General features: G+C 45.5%; 1 protein-coding gene across 21 annotated transcripts in view; it reads right to left on the bottom strand.

Annotated features, from left to right (window-relative positions):
* Positions 1 to 15,462, bottom strand: part of LOC135512283 (ankyrin-3-like) — a 153,502-nt gene that overhangs the window by 95,873 nt on the left and 42,167 nt on the right. Inside the window, exon 1 of one of the 21 annotated variants that reach the window (XM_064934141.1) lies at positions 321 to 727. The exons of the other annotated variants lie outside the window; for them this stretch is intronic. Coding sequence (XP_064790213.1) covers positions 321 to 356 — 36 coding nt within the window. The 5' untranslated portion in view covers positions 357 to 727. Of the gene's footprint in view, positions 1 to 320; positions 728 to 15,462 lie in introns of those variants that run through there. 21 annotated transcript variants of the gene reach the window in all.

The following is a 15,462-nucleotide window of genomic DNA, read 5'->3' as shown; positions in this document are numbered from 1 at the left end:
TTCGCTCTAGTGCAAACACAAACTGGAAATTACAAAGCCCATATTGCCACCAGTGTTATTCACTTATGCCAAACAAACAAAATGTCCTCTGTGGTAGGAGAACCAGCCTCTCCAACACAGATAGCTACATGTTTGTGTCTCGTAACCATCCTGCGTCCATGCACTACGCTTCAACCACAAGGCTATACTATAGGGACTGGTGACCTCTGAGTGATGATCAAATCGAACTATCATACTAACTCCTCACCACAATCCCCTTTCACAACTCCTCACAAGGCAGTAGTGATACAAAAATTGAAACAATTCCAGGGAACACTTACTATTGTCAGGAAGTCCGCTGCCTCTTCCACAGCCATGTTTCCTCCTCTCTCTCTGCAGTTCAGGAGTGAAACCTGAGCTCTCAATTAGCTCTGTTCCAAGCAGAACCACACTCAGTACACAGCACAGCACAGGGAGAGGGACAGGGAAGAGCAAGATGCCATTATGTCAGGTGACCAAGGCAAAAAAAGAACAAATCCCAACCCAGCAGGACACCCAAAATAACGCTTCCTTGATGATCCACGCAATGAAGGGATGGAGGCAGAGAGGTAAAGAGGAAGAGAGTTTAGCTTCTGTATCTAACCTTCCAAGAGAAGTTAACAATCTCCTCTGTAAGTGTTTGTCTGTCTCCGACATACAAAATGACACATGCCAAATCCTTTTCTCCCTCTCCCTCCCTCTTGCCCACTCTTTATGTCATCCCAGATCTCCCAGATCTCACTCAGAAAGTTCCCTAGAAATGGCAGGGACAGCGAGAACACCCTGACTTACCATACTGGTAGATAGAACTTCCTCCCCCGTCTCTTTCTCTAACGCTCTCTCAGAGGGGGGAGGGGGGGGGTAAATGTAATCGTGATATCCAAGGATAGGGAGGGAGGGGGACACTGAAAATAGCAGCTGAAACAAATACTTTTGCTGAAAGGGGTCAACCCTGTCAACCCACTCTCCTCACTCTGTCGTTCTCTCTCCCTCCCTCCGCCACTGCCAGCACGAGACTATTTATTGTCATCCTGCTTATCAGCTCTTTTCCCCCATAAAAAGAGTGTGTGTGTGTGTGCGTGGTGTTTGTTTGCATGCATGCACGTGTGTGTTTGTGTGTGTGCGCATGTATGTATATGTGTGTATAAGGGGGCTTCCTATCCAAACAACAGGGAGGTGGAGGGCTGGTGGGGATCTGCAGGGCACAACAATGCCGCCAGACGCTATTTCGGGGGGCACTACTAGTCAATGAGGACAGTTTGAGGAGGGATTAAGGGGACTTTCCCTCTGGTATTAAGGACACCCCACCCTTCCACATCCACCCCCTTAACACATGCCCCACATAGATCAGACAGGAGACAGCCTGGGTCCCACTATCTGGTATGAACCCCCCCAGTTGATCTCTATCCCTTTCGGACGGCTTTGCACACGCCCTCCCCTGTCACCATATTATAGACACTGACACCTCAATATTCATCCTGAAAACAGTGATTCTTGGTTCTGCTTTGAACATTCTTTTTTTCTGTAAGTCATCACTATTGTATTGCTATGTATACGTGCAAAGCTCCAAGATTGGGAAATGTACCCCTTTTTTCAAAATAGATTGTTCTTCTCTCAAATGTGATTTTGTTGGACTGCCCCAGCTATTTGAAGATACGACAAACGCAGTTCATCAACATGAGACAAGAGGCAACTATTTATAGGCCAGCAAGTCTTTGTTCTGCCAACTCTGCAGACAAGACACGTCCCCAGACATGCACACTCGCATGCACGCACACACACACACACACACACACACACACACACACACACACACACACACACACACACACACACACACACACACACACACACACACACACACACACACACACACACCCAAGCTGGGTTGTCATTGGCTGTCACAACTCCAGAGGAATAGCCTCCCTTGCATTCTGGGTAAGTACAATGTCTACTTCAAAAGCACACAGTGGAGTGAGTGACGCACCGTGATGTGCCATGGAACAGTCTGCTGGAACACGTGACTGGTAGATCACAGGTCCTTCCCAGGCACAGCATCCGCTTTGGAATGGGTTGTTACCATGGCAACACGTGAGGTTACAGTGGAGGAGGAAGAGAGTCAAGCCCACTTGCAAAAAATTCTCACACACGCACTCACACACTGTAGATCAACAACCATTACACAAGCGAATCAACTCTGCACAGGAGCCTTGAAGACAACATGAAGTATCATGTCATATGATTTCAATGTACTGTAGCCTGTCTGATCAAATTACTTAGAAAATCATGGAATAATGATCAATAAAATCACATGACGCACACCCCTTTTTAAAGGCTATCAAAGGCTTAAAAAAAAAAATGTTTTATTAACTGGTGGCCTTTGGTGTGGTGAACCCAGATAACAAATGACTAAAGAGGGTCTGCCTTCAGAGCGAATTGAGAGCATGCACTGTATAACAGCATGCAGAGCTAAGAAGCAAAGACTGTTTTCTCTAGTATCAGCTCAGCATGGGTCTTCTGAGACCAGACAAACCATGAGTGTTCCAAATGAGTTGACATTAAATGAATCTCACAGCAAAAGCACAATCGCTTAATAAAGGCTCTACCAGTATGATCTTCCAGAAAGTCAGTTTCCTCAGGGATCGCTTTACCCCTTGGCTAAACAAACATGAAACCAAGTTATAGAACATGATAGGATAAAACATAACATCGAAATGTAAAAATATAGAAGCCATCCAGATGGAAAACCCTGGGACGTGAAAACATCAGAGATCAGAGATGTGGGTGGAAAGGAGAGAGAGAGATAGAGATAGAGAGAGAGAGAGAGAGAGATGGGGGGACGCAAAGCCACAGAGGGCAAACGAGAGGGAAGCAGAATAATGGGCTGGACCATGAGAAAACCTTCAGACAGGGGGACCCATTCTACTGTCAATATACCTGCAGGCTGAGTGTGAGTAGAAGGGGAATCCGCTGACATGGGGGGATCTGGGGGTCATATTGGATTTCCTAGAAAAATCTAACTCAGCTGAATATTTCAAACCTACACACATCACTCACTATGGAGCTTTACACAGATTCAGACAGAGAGAGAAGGAAATAGAGAAAACTGAGAATGGATGGTCCGTATTTTTGGACCATTGTCATTGGGGAAGGAGAGAAAGAGAGAGAAGATAGTCTAGAATTGTGGTACGGTATGGTAGGAATCCAGTGACATCATCACATTCCGTGCAGAGACCTGCACAGCAGTGTGTGTGCTGAGCGGAGGAACACAGGACTCTAGTGGAGGATCCATGACAATGCCACCATTAACATAACATAATAACAGCCAGACACTGTGCGGAAGTAACAAAGATGCTGTGCACTGCTCCTACTAGGTCTGATGTTCCCATGGATGATACTTCCTAGGGGCCAAACACACAGTCATGCATGAGAACCTGTGCCTCTTGTATTAACAAGTTATAAACACAAAACCACTCTCTTTCAATACATTTTTTAGAGAAGGTCAACACATGGGCTAGCTGTGACAATAACATGGTAAAACCATGAAGGTTTGGTACACTACTTAAAATGAAGATGAAAGGAGCCACAATAATTACATCCAATCTTGGGTGAGTAGGGAGCATAAGTGAGCATGTGTCTGTGAGTGTGTGTGGGAGAGAGAGAGTGAGAGGAGCCAGTTAAAAAGACAGAGCTCTTCTGATATCACATAGCTGCAGCGGCTCACTGCTTTTTTCCCCATTACACACGTCAATGAATCGCACATCATCTCCCTTCTCTGCCCTTACCCCCATTGGCTCTCTACACGACTGTTCACCCTTGGGTGAGGTCGACGACTTAAGACTTCATTTTCAGCCCAGTAACTGGCATGGACCTTGGGTACATAAACCTTGGCCCACGCATTCTAATGTATTTCCCCCTGGCAATATGATTATGAATCAAAAGTCAATTGAGCCATTGAGGGGATTGCTATGTTGTCTCGACTTCCGCCGAAGTCGGTTCCTCTCCTGGTTCGTGCAGTCGGTTCCTCTCCTGGTTCGGAGGTCGACGTCACCGGTCTTCTAGCCATCGCCGATCCACCTTTAATTTTCCATTTGTTTTGTCTTGTTTTCCCACACACCTGGTTTACATTCCCTCATTACTTGTCGTGTATTTAACCCTCTGTTCCCCCCCATGTCTGTGTGTGAAATTGTTTGTTGTAAAGTGTTTGTGCACTCTGACTGGTTCGCGACGGGTTATTTGTATCCATATTTGTTGTTTTGGGTGCCGTTGGTTTTGCATATTAAACTGCTCCGGTTATTACCCAGTTCTGCTCTCCTGCACCTGACTTCCATGCAGCCAAATCAAATCAAATCAAATCAAATTTTATTTGTCACATACACATGGTTCGCAGATGTTAATGCGAGTGTAGCGAAATGCTTGTGCTTCTAGTTCCGACAATGCAGTAATAACCAACGAGTAATCTAGCTAACAATTCCAAAACTACTACCTTATACACACAAGTGTAAAGGGATAAAGAATATGTACATAAAGATATATGAATGAGTGATGGTACAGAGCGGCATAGGCAAGATGCAGTAGATGGTATCGAGTACAGTATATACATATGAGATGAGTATGTAAACAAAGTGGCATAGTTTAAAGTGGCTAGTGATACATGTATTACATAAAGATGCAGTAGATGATATAGAGTACAGTATATACGTATACATATGAGATAAATAATGTAGGGTATGTAAACATTATATTAAGTAGCATTGTTTAAAGTGGCTAGTGATATATTTTACATCAATTCCCATCAATTCCCATTATTAAAGTGGCTGGAGTTGAGTCAGTGTGTTGGCAGCAGCCACTCAATGTTAGTGGTGGCTGTTTAACAGTCTGATGGCCTTGATATGTTTTTCAGTTTCTCGGTCCCAGCTTTGATGCACCTGTACTGACCTCGCCTTCTGGATGATAGCGGGGTGAACAAGCAGTGGCTCGGGTGGTTGTTGTCCTTGATGATCTTTATGGATTTCCTGTGACATCGGGTGGTGTAGGTGTCCTGGAGGGCAGGTAGTTTGCCCCCGGTGATGCGCTGCGCAGACCTCACTACCCTCTGGAGAGCCTTACGGTTGTGGGTGGAGCAGTTGCCGTACCAGGCGGTGATACAGCCCGACAGGATGCTCTCGATTGTGCATCTGTAGAAGTTTGTGAGTGCTTTTGGTGACAAGCCAAATTTCTTCAGCCTCCTGAGGTTGAAGAGGCGCTGCTGCGCCTTCTTCACGATGCTGTCTGTGTGGGTGGACCAATTCAGTTTGTCTGTGATGTGTACGCCGAGGAACTTAAAACTTACTACCCTCTCCACTACTGTTCCATTGATGTGGATATGGGGGTGTTCCCTCTGCTGTTTCCTGAAGTCCACAATCATCTCCTTAGTTTTGTTGACGTTGAGTGTGAGGTTATTTTCCTGACACCACACTCCGAGGGCCCTCACCTCCTCCCTGTAGGCCGTCTCTTCGTTGTTGGTAATCAAGCCTACCACTGTTGTGTCGTCTGCAAAATTGATGCTTGAGTTAGAGGCGTGCGTGGCCACGCAGTCGTGGGTGAACAGGGAGTACAGGAGAGGGCTCAGAATGCACCCTTGTGGGGCCCCAGTGTTGAGGATCAGCGGGGTGGAGATGTTGTTACCTACCCTCACCACCTGGGGGCATCCCGTCAGGAAGTCCAGTACCCAGTTGCACGTTTTGGTTGCGGGCCGTGTCAGTGGCACTGTATTGTCCTCAAAGCGGGCAAAAAAGTTATTTAGTCTGCCTGGGAGCAAGACAAGCCTTTGACTTCCGGCGCCGACAGAGATGGCCACCTCACTTCGCGTTCCTAGGAAACTATGCAGTTTTTTGTTTTTTTACGTGTTATTTCTTACATTGGTACCCCAGGTCATCTTAGGTTTCATTACATACAGTCGAGAAGAACTACTGAATATAAGAGCAGCGTCAACTCACCATCAGTACGACCAAGAATATGACTTTCGCGAAGCGGATCCTGTGTTCTGCCTTTCACCCAGGACAACGGAATGGATCCAGCCGGCGACCCAAAAAAACGACTTCGTAAAAGAGGGAAACGAAGCAGTCTTCTGGTCAGACTCCGGAGACGGGCACATTGCGGACCACTCCCTAGCATATTTCTCGCCAATGTCCAGTCTCTTGACAACAAGGTTGATGAAATCCGATCAAGGGTAGCATTCCAGAGGGACATCAGGGACTGTAACGTTCTTTGCTTCACGGAAACATGGCTCACTCGAGAGACGCTATTGGAGTCGATGCAGCCAGCTGGTTTCTCCACGCATCGCGCCGACAGAAACAAACATCTTTCTGTTAAGAAGAGGGGCGGGAGCCTCCCAGGTGGTGCAGTGGCTAAGGGCACTGTACTGCAGTGACAGCTGTGGCATCAGAGACTCTGGGTTCGCGCCCAGGCTCTGTCATAACCAGCCGCGACCGGGAGGTCCGTGGGGCAACACACAATCAGCCTAGCGTTGTCCGGGTTAGGGAGGGCTTGGTCAGTAGGGATGTCCTTGTCTCATCACGCACCAGCAACTCCTGGGGCAGGATAGGCGCAGTGCGTGCTAACCAAGGTTGCCAGGTACACAATGTTTCCTCCGGCACATTGGTGCAGCTGGCTTCCGGGTTGGATGTGCGCTGTGTTGAGAAGCAGTGCAGCTGGTTGGGTTGTGTATCGGAGGACACATGACTTTCAACCTTCATCTCTCCCGAGCCCGTACGGGAGTTGTAGCAATGAGACAAGATAGTAGCTACTACAAAAATTGGATACCACAAAATTGGGGAGAAAAAGGGGTAAAAATTCCACAGAAAAAAAGTAAAAAAGGAGAGGGGCGGGGTGTATGCTTTATGGTTAACAAGACGTGGTGTGGTCACAACAACATACAGGAACTCAAGTCCTTCTGTTCACATGATTTTGAATTCCTCACAATCAAATGTCGACCGCGTTATCTACCAAGGGAATTCTCTTCGACAGCTGTATATATTCCCCCCCAAGCAGACACATCGATGGCTCTGAACAAACTTTATTTGACTCTTTGCAAACTGGAATCCACATATCCTGAGGCTGCATTCATTGTAGCTGAGGATTTTAACAAGGCTAATCTGAAAACAAGACTCCCTAAATTGTATCAACATATCGATTGAGCCAGTCATGCACCCCTTGCATATATAGTGCTATACCAAAACAGCAATACAGTTGGGGGACTGTAATATCTCTCAATGGTAAGTGTTCCACAGCAAGAAGACAGTCTTCCAGGTGCTTTCATATACTCACTTCTACACCGATAATCAAGGCTGAATAAATCAAATACATTTTATTAGGCACATGCTCCGAATACAACAGGTGTGGGTAGACCTTACAGTCAAATGCTTACTTACAAGCCCCTAACCAACAATGCAGTTTAAAAAATATGAATAAGAATAAGAAATGAAAGTAACAAGTAGTTAAATGCAGCAGTAAAGTAAAAATAGAGAGTCTATATTCAGGGGGTACAGGGGGTACCGGTACAGAGTCAATGTGTGGGAGCACCGGTTAGTTGAGGTAATTCCAAGATGGCGTAGCAGTCAGACGTCTTGTCGTGTCCCTTGTATATATCGTTTTTTTTACATATTTTACTTCGCATATCTTTTAAAACATTTTGCTAAACCTCAACATCTAAATACTCTCCTGCAACCCGCCTCACCTAATGTAGCGTGGATCTGCTTTTTTTTCTCTAAAGTATTTATATATTTACTTCGGATCCGGAACCCTTCAACTGAAGCTAGCCAGCTAACTACCAGCTATCAGTCAGCAAACCATTGCTAGCGGTCATCAGCTAAGCTTTAGCTTGGAAAGCTCTCGCCAGTTCGAACAACGCGACTCTAACCAGAGCATAACGGACCTATTATTTTTATTCCCGGATTCCCAACGCAAACAGAACATTTTCATCTGGATCTTCACAACTAGCTAACTAGCTAACCGCAACCTCGCATGACTACTCCTGGCTAGCGTTTCCATCCACTTAGCTTGAAGCTAGCCCGGCCAGAGCTCCTGTGCTACCACCGAAGCATACTCCTGGGCTACAATATCCGGACCCATGACCGGTCTATCGATGTCACCGCATGAAGAGGCATAAACAGACTTAACCCCATTGCGACGTCCCCCAAAGGCTAACTTTCTAGCCCTTGCTACCTACTTGCTTGCTAATTCGGCCTGCTAACTCCTAGCTTGTTTAGCCCCGGTCTGCTAACTGCTAGCTTGTTTAGCCCCGGCCTACTAACTGTTAGCTTGTTAGCACAGGCCTGCTAACTGTCTGAATCGCCGCGTCCCCGGCCAGCCCAACCACTCACTGGACCCATATTTACTTTCAATCTCTTTTCGATTTTTAATTCGATTATACCTTCCAGTAACCTGCCTCACCCAATGTGATACGGAATCGCTATTATTTTTAATTTTTAGAACACATTCAAGAACCTCCAGAAGCTAACCAGCTAACTAGCTACAAGCTATTTGGTCACTGTTAGCCACTGCTAGCGGCTTTTACCTTCTGCACAGCCAGCCAGTTTTTTTAGTCTGGATAATACTCGCCAGTCTAGCTTCCCTGTCCCATCCACCGCTGCCCCCTGGACACTGTGATCACTTGGCTACATAGCTGATGCCTGCTGGACTGTCCATTAATCACGGTACTCCATTCTGCTTGTTTATGTTTTATCTGTCGGCCCCAACCGCACTCAGGCTCTGTGTGTAGTTAATCCGACCCTCTCTGCCTAGTCAACGCCATTTTACCTGCTGTTGTTGTGCTAGCTGATTAGCTGTTGTTGTCTCACCTACTATTTTAGCTAGCTCTCCCAATCAACACCTGTGATTACTGTATGCCTCGCTGTATGTCTCTCTCAAATGTCAATATGCCTTGTATACTGTTGTTCAGGTTAGTTATCATTGTTTTAGTTTACAATGGAGCCCCTAGTTCCACTCTTCATACCCCTGATACCTCCTTTGTCCCACATCCCACACATGCGGTGACCTCACCCATTACAACAGCATGTCCAGAGATACAACCTCTCTTATCATCACCCAGTGCCTGGGCTTACCTCGCGCTACCCGCACCCCACCATACCCCTGTCTGCGCATTATGCCCTGAATATATTCTACCATGCCCAAAAATCTGCTCCTATTATTCTTTGTCCCCAACGCTCTAGGCGACCAGTTTTGATAGCTTTTAGCCGCACCCTCATACTACTCCTCCTCTGTTCCGCGGGTGATGTGGAGGTAAACCCAGGCCCTGCATGTCCCCAGGCACCCTCATTTGTTGACTTCTGTGATCGAAAAAGCCCTGGTTTCATGCATGTCAACATCAGAAGCCTCCTCCCTAAGTTTGTTTTACTCACTGCTTTAGCACACTCTGCTAACCCTGATGTCCTTGCCGTGGCTGAATCCTGGCTCAGGAAGGCCACCAAAAATTCTGAGATTTCCATACCCAACTATAACATTTTCCGTCAAGATAGAACTGCCAAAGGGGGAGGAGTTGCAGTCTACTGCAGAGATAGCCTGCAAAGTAATGTCATACTTTCCAGGTCCATACCCAAACAGTTCGAACTACTCATTTAAAAAATTACTCTCTCCAGAAATAAGTCTCTCACTGTTGCCGCCTGCTACCGACCCCCCTCAGCTCCCAGCTGTGCCCTGGACACCATTTGTGAATTGATCGCCCCCCATCTAGCTTCAGAGAATGTTCGGTTAGGTGACCTAACATGGGATATACTTAACCTCCCAGCAGTTCTACAATCTAAGCAAGATGCCCTCAATCTCACACAAATCATCAAGGAACCCACCAGGTACAACCCTAAATCTGTAAACAAGGGCACCCTCATAGACGTCATCCTGACCAACTGGCCCTCCAAATACACCTCCGCTGTCTTCAACCAGGATCTCAGCGATCACTGCCTCATTGCCTGTATCTGCTACGGATCCGCAGTCAAACGACCACCCCTCATCAACGTCAAACGCTCCCAAAAACACTTCTGTGAGCAGGCCTTTTTAATCGACCTGGCCCAGGTATCCTGGAAGGACATTGACCTCATCCAGTCAGTAGAGGATGCCTGGTCATTCTTTAAAAGTAACTTCCTCACCATTTTAGATAAGCATGCTCTGTTCAAAAAATGCAGAACTTTTTTGCTCTTTTGCACACCAATATCTCTACCTGTACATGACCATCTGATCATTTATCACTCCAGTGTTAGTCTGCAAAATTGTAATTATTCGCCTACCTCCTCATGCCTTTTGCACACAATGTATATAGACTCTCTTTTTTTCTACTGTGTTATTGACTTGTTAATTGTTTACTCCATGTGTAACTCTGTGTTGTCTGTTCACACTGCTATGCTTTATCTTGGCCAGGTCGCAGTTGCAAATGAGAACTTGTTATCAACTAGCCTACCTGGTTAAATAAAGGTGAAAAAATAAATAAAAAATAAATAATTATAATTGAGGTAATATGCACATGTAGGTGGAGTTATTAAAGTGACTATGCATAGATAATAACAGAGAGTAGCAGCGGCGTAAAGGGGGGGTGCAAATAGTCTGGATAGCCATTTGATTAGATGTTCAGGAGTCTTATGGCTTGGGGGTCGGACATGTTTCGAAGTCTTTTGGACCTAGACTTAGTGCTCCGGTATCGCTTGCCGTGGAGTAGCAGAGAGAACTGTCTATGACTAGGGGGGCTGGAGACTTTGACAATTTTTAGGGCCTTCTTCTGACACCGCCTGGTATAGAGGTCCTGGATGACAGGAAGCTTGGATCCAGTGATGTGCTGGGCCATATGCACTACCCTATGGGGGCGTGCTCGGTCCTCCTTTTCCTGTAGTCCACAATCATCTCCTTTCTCTTGATCATGTTGAGGGAGAGGTTGTTGTTCTGGCACCACACGGCCCGATCTCTGACCTCCTCCCTATAGGCTGTCTCATTGTTGTCGGTGATCTGGCCTACCACTTTTGTGTCATCGGCAAACTTAATGATGTTGTTGGAGTTGTGCCTGGCCATGCAGTCATGAGTGAACAGGGAGTACAGGAGGGGACTGAGCATGCACCCCTGAGGGGCCCCTGTGTTGAGGATCAGCGTGGGGGAAGTGTTGTTACCTACCCTTACCACCTGGGGTCTGCCTGTCAGGAAGTCCAGGATCCAGTTGCAGAGGGAGGTCTTTAGTCCCAGAGTCCTTAGCTTATTGATGAGCTTTGAGGGCACTATGGTGTTGAATGCTGAGCTGTACTCAATGAACAGCATTCTCACAGGTGTTTATTTTGTCCAGGTGGGAACGGGCAGTGTGGAGTGCAATAGAGATTGCATCATCTATGGATCTGTTAGGGCAGTATGCAACGTGAGTGCTACGGGTCGGTAGTCATTTAGGCAGGTTACCTTGGTGTTCCTGGGCAAAGCGACCATGGTGGTCTGCTTAAAACATGTTGCTATTACATACTCAGACAGAGGTTGAAAATGTCAGTGAAGACACTTGCCAGTTGGTCAGCGCATGCTCGCAGTACATGTCCTGGTAATTAGTCTGGCCCTGCGGCCTTGTGAATGTTGACCTGTTTAAAGGTCTTACTCACATCAGCTGTGGAGAGCGTGATCACACAGTCGTCTGGAACAGCTGGTGCTCTCATGCATGTTTCAGTGTTATTTGCCTCGAAGCAAGCACAGAAGTTATTTTGCTCGTTTGGTAGGCTTGTGTCACTGGGCAGCTCTCGCTGTGCTTCCCTTTATAGTCTGTAATGATTTGCAAGCCCTGCCACATCCGACGAGCATCAGAGCCGGTGTAGTATGATTCAATCTTAGTCCTGTATTGACACTTTGCCTGTTTGATGATTTGTCAGAGGGCATAGCGGGATTTCCTATAAGCTTCCGTGTTAGTGCAGAGCAGAGCCATATTGTAGCAGCACTTCCTTAGCCTAGGTGGAGCACTATGGTTTATTTATGACCAAAACTGGTGTTTTCTTTCTTTCTTTCCAAACTCAGAGGCTCTAGCTCTGAGCAGCAGAGATAGGAGTTGGAAGATCGAAGGTCAGTTTAGCATTTCCCCCAATGGTTAAAGGGGATTTGTGAAGTGTAACCTGATCCTATATATATATATATATAGGTAGGTACACATAGGATCAGGTTACATAGGATCAGATATATAGGATCAGGTTACACTTCACAAATCCACTTTAACCATTGGGGGAAATGCTAAACTGACCTTATATATGTATATATCTGTGTGTACGGGCAACTTCAACCAAGATCACAGATATACCTGGTCTCAGATCTGTACTGTGCGTTTGCCAAGCCATTTGTCACTCGATGCCATATATGTTTGGCATAACAAGAACACAGCAGATGACTTTGCCATACAGCTCTGCCACAAGCCTAGATACACCCTGCTACTCATTCTATAGCTGATTGGCTGTCCCAATTGGAAGTAAAGTGGTGTGTCAGGGATGTGTGCAACTCCAGATGATGCCTTAACTACCGTCCACACCCTCCCTGCACGCACACCTAGATCTCTCTCCAGGGCCATCACAGTACTCTCTGTCCCAGACTGCTGCCTCTCCGATGGGGCACAGCCCACGATGATGAAGGGGGAGGTTATGGAGGGGATAGGAGAGGGGGTGGACACAAGAGACTCCCCCCCCCCACACACACACACAAAAAAGCTGTCAGGGAGATGTGGAGTTTAGTGATTCACTCTTCAACACAGATGAGACCGCCTGGAGTTGATAAGGCCAAAACGCTCACAGACACAACGTTTTTCTTACGTTTCACTCCTCAGTTCTAAGACAGAGTAAAGGTACAGTAATAGTAGTCCTTCCTCTGTAGTATTCATATGGAAACTTTAGGCGGATCAGTGTTAATTATGTTTGTGGCAGAGAGTGATGTTCAAAGTCTGTCAATATGTTGTGGGGAGGCAGAGGTCAGGCTAGGCCAGCTGGATCAGGTGCAATAACATACAGTACAGTAGCTAGCCTCCATATGATAACTCTCTGGCTGCACTCCCCAGCTACATGTGGCAGCAGATTGAACTGAGTCTTAGTGTGAGTTAGACCATAATTCCTGTAAGTATTCAACACACTAGATACTGTATGAAGGTAAAGTGAGTCAAGGTGCCAAAAAGGTGTTGACTCCAGTGTCTGTCGGTCTCGTCTGTCTGCTAACTGATCACCAGGAACTCCAATCTCAGAGGCAAAAGTCTCTACACAGGTCATTTGAACTGGATCAGAGAGAAAATGTGTGTGAGAGAGTGCAGAGCAACCGGGATCCACTGAACTCTTTATCCAACCGATGACAGTATGTCTCCATCTCTGTCTCAGTCTCTCTCTTTTGTCTCTGTCAAACAACAGACCATCTAGCCTAGTTCTTGGCATTGCCAATGAAGAATGGGTTTTAGAGTTGACGTAGAATACAGATTTTACTCTCCTCTCTGATACATGAGACTGTATAAGAGCACTAACCTTACTACATACAGAGTAGACTAAGGCCCAAGGCTTTCAGACTTACTGTGCAACCCTCTCCTATAATCTTCTGTTGGAGAGTGTCTGTCTGATGCTAATCACCTATCCTCTGAGGCCCTAGCCAATGAAAAAGCTCCTTTCTGGCTGGATTTAATGGAGAAAATCTAACTTGGAAACGGACGCGCTGAATCATACAGTAATCTTTTAATGCGGTCAAATGACCAAATCACCTTTCATGGGTAGAACGTTAAGATTTTTCATTATTTAAAAAAAACGACGCAAATTCTGTATTTCTATATCAAATTGTTTTGTTATATTTCAGTCTTCTGTGATATAAAGTGTAATATTGGATGCAAACTCAAAATGTAATACCGTTCAACTCTATATCTGACATGGTACAGGTGTCTTCTTTGTTAAGCGTTTAACCATGTGTGATGTGTATACTTTTGTTTCAAAGTATACTGAACAAAAATATAAAAGCAAAACGCGAACAATTTCAACGATTTAACTGAGTTAAGGAAATTAAGGACTGAGTTAAGGAAATAAATTCACTAGGCCCTAATCTATGGATTTCACATTACTGTTTATGGGCGCAGCCATCAGAATGAGTTTTCCCCACAAAAGGGCTTTACTACAGACAGAAATACTCCTCGGTTTCATCAGCTGTCTGGGTGGCTGGTCTCAGACGATCCCGCAGGAGATAAAGCCAGATGTGGAGGTCCTGGGCTGGCATGGTTACACGTGGTCTGCGATTATGAGGCTGGTTGGACAAATTCTCTAAAATGAAGTTGGAGGCTTTTTTGGTAGAGAAATTAACATTCAATTCTCTGTCAGCATCCCAATTGCATGCTCCCTCAAAACTTGACATCTGTGGCATTGTGTTGTATGACAAAACTGCACATTTTAAGTGGCCTTTTATTGTCCCCAGTACAAGGTGCACCTGTTTAATGATCGTGCTGTTTAATCAGCTGTTTGATATGCCACACATTATCTTGGCAAAGGAGAAATGCGCACAGGGATGTAAACAAATTTGTGCATAAAATTTGAGAGAAATAAGCTTTTGTGCAAATTTCTGGGATATTTTGTTTCAGCTGATGAAACATGGGACCAACACCTTACAATTTTGTAGAGTATAGATTTGTTTAAGACTAACAAGAAACACCCTGCGTGACCATAATTAAGTACACTGCATTAAAAGGTTTTAAGGTCAATCTTACATCAAGCATGACATCTGTCTACGACGCTACAGCAGAGGATGAAACTTTTTTCTGTTTGAATTCAATTCTAAAACAAGGATGAAATGAACTTAGACAACTTTACAGCCTGAAAAGATCACATCTCCGCTAATAAGGACCATGGAGAAATTTGCCATTGTGTTATGTGATGTTGCAGATTATCGGTCATCTGGGAAAACTAAAAAAAATTAAGGTTCTTCACTGGTTGAATCCAACAGCATGAAATGGAGGGAAAGAAGAGTAACTGAAATGCTGACAACGTCAATGAACATCACATGCTTCTTGACGCCACCGTGAGAGAGCATTCTGAGTTGTGTTTGGTCTGAGACTGTCAGGAGTTGCGGAGCAGCAGTCCCTTGTGAGACAGCACCAACAGAATGCTCCTTTTTATAGATTAGAGTAGACAAATAGTGTCACGGTCGTCGTAATGACGAGACCAAGGCGCAGTGTAATAAGAATACATTCTTCTTTAATAAACAAAGAACACTTAAACTAACAAAACGACCGTGACGCTATGATAAACCGAGTGCTGTCATGCAACTACACATAGACAATAACCCACAAAACCAAAATGGAATATGGCAATCTAAATAGGATCCCCAATCAGAGACAACGATAAACAGCTGTCTCTGATTGGGAACCAATTCAGGCCACCATAGACCTACATTTACCTAGACAATACCAAAACCCCATAGATATACAAAAAACCTGAGACG

Source organism: Oncorhynchus masou, chromosome 24 (genome assembly GCF_036934945.1).
Source record: "Oncorhynchus masou masou isolate Uvic2021 chromosome 24, UVic_Omas_1.1, whole genome shotgun sequence".
In the NCBI taxonomy this organism is placed as follows: domain Eukaryota; kingdom Metazoa; phylum Chordata; class Actinopteri; order Salmoniformes; family Salmonidae; genus Oncorhynchus; species Oncorhynchus masou.
This window is presented reverse-complemented; position numbering and strand designations above follow the sequence as displayed.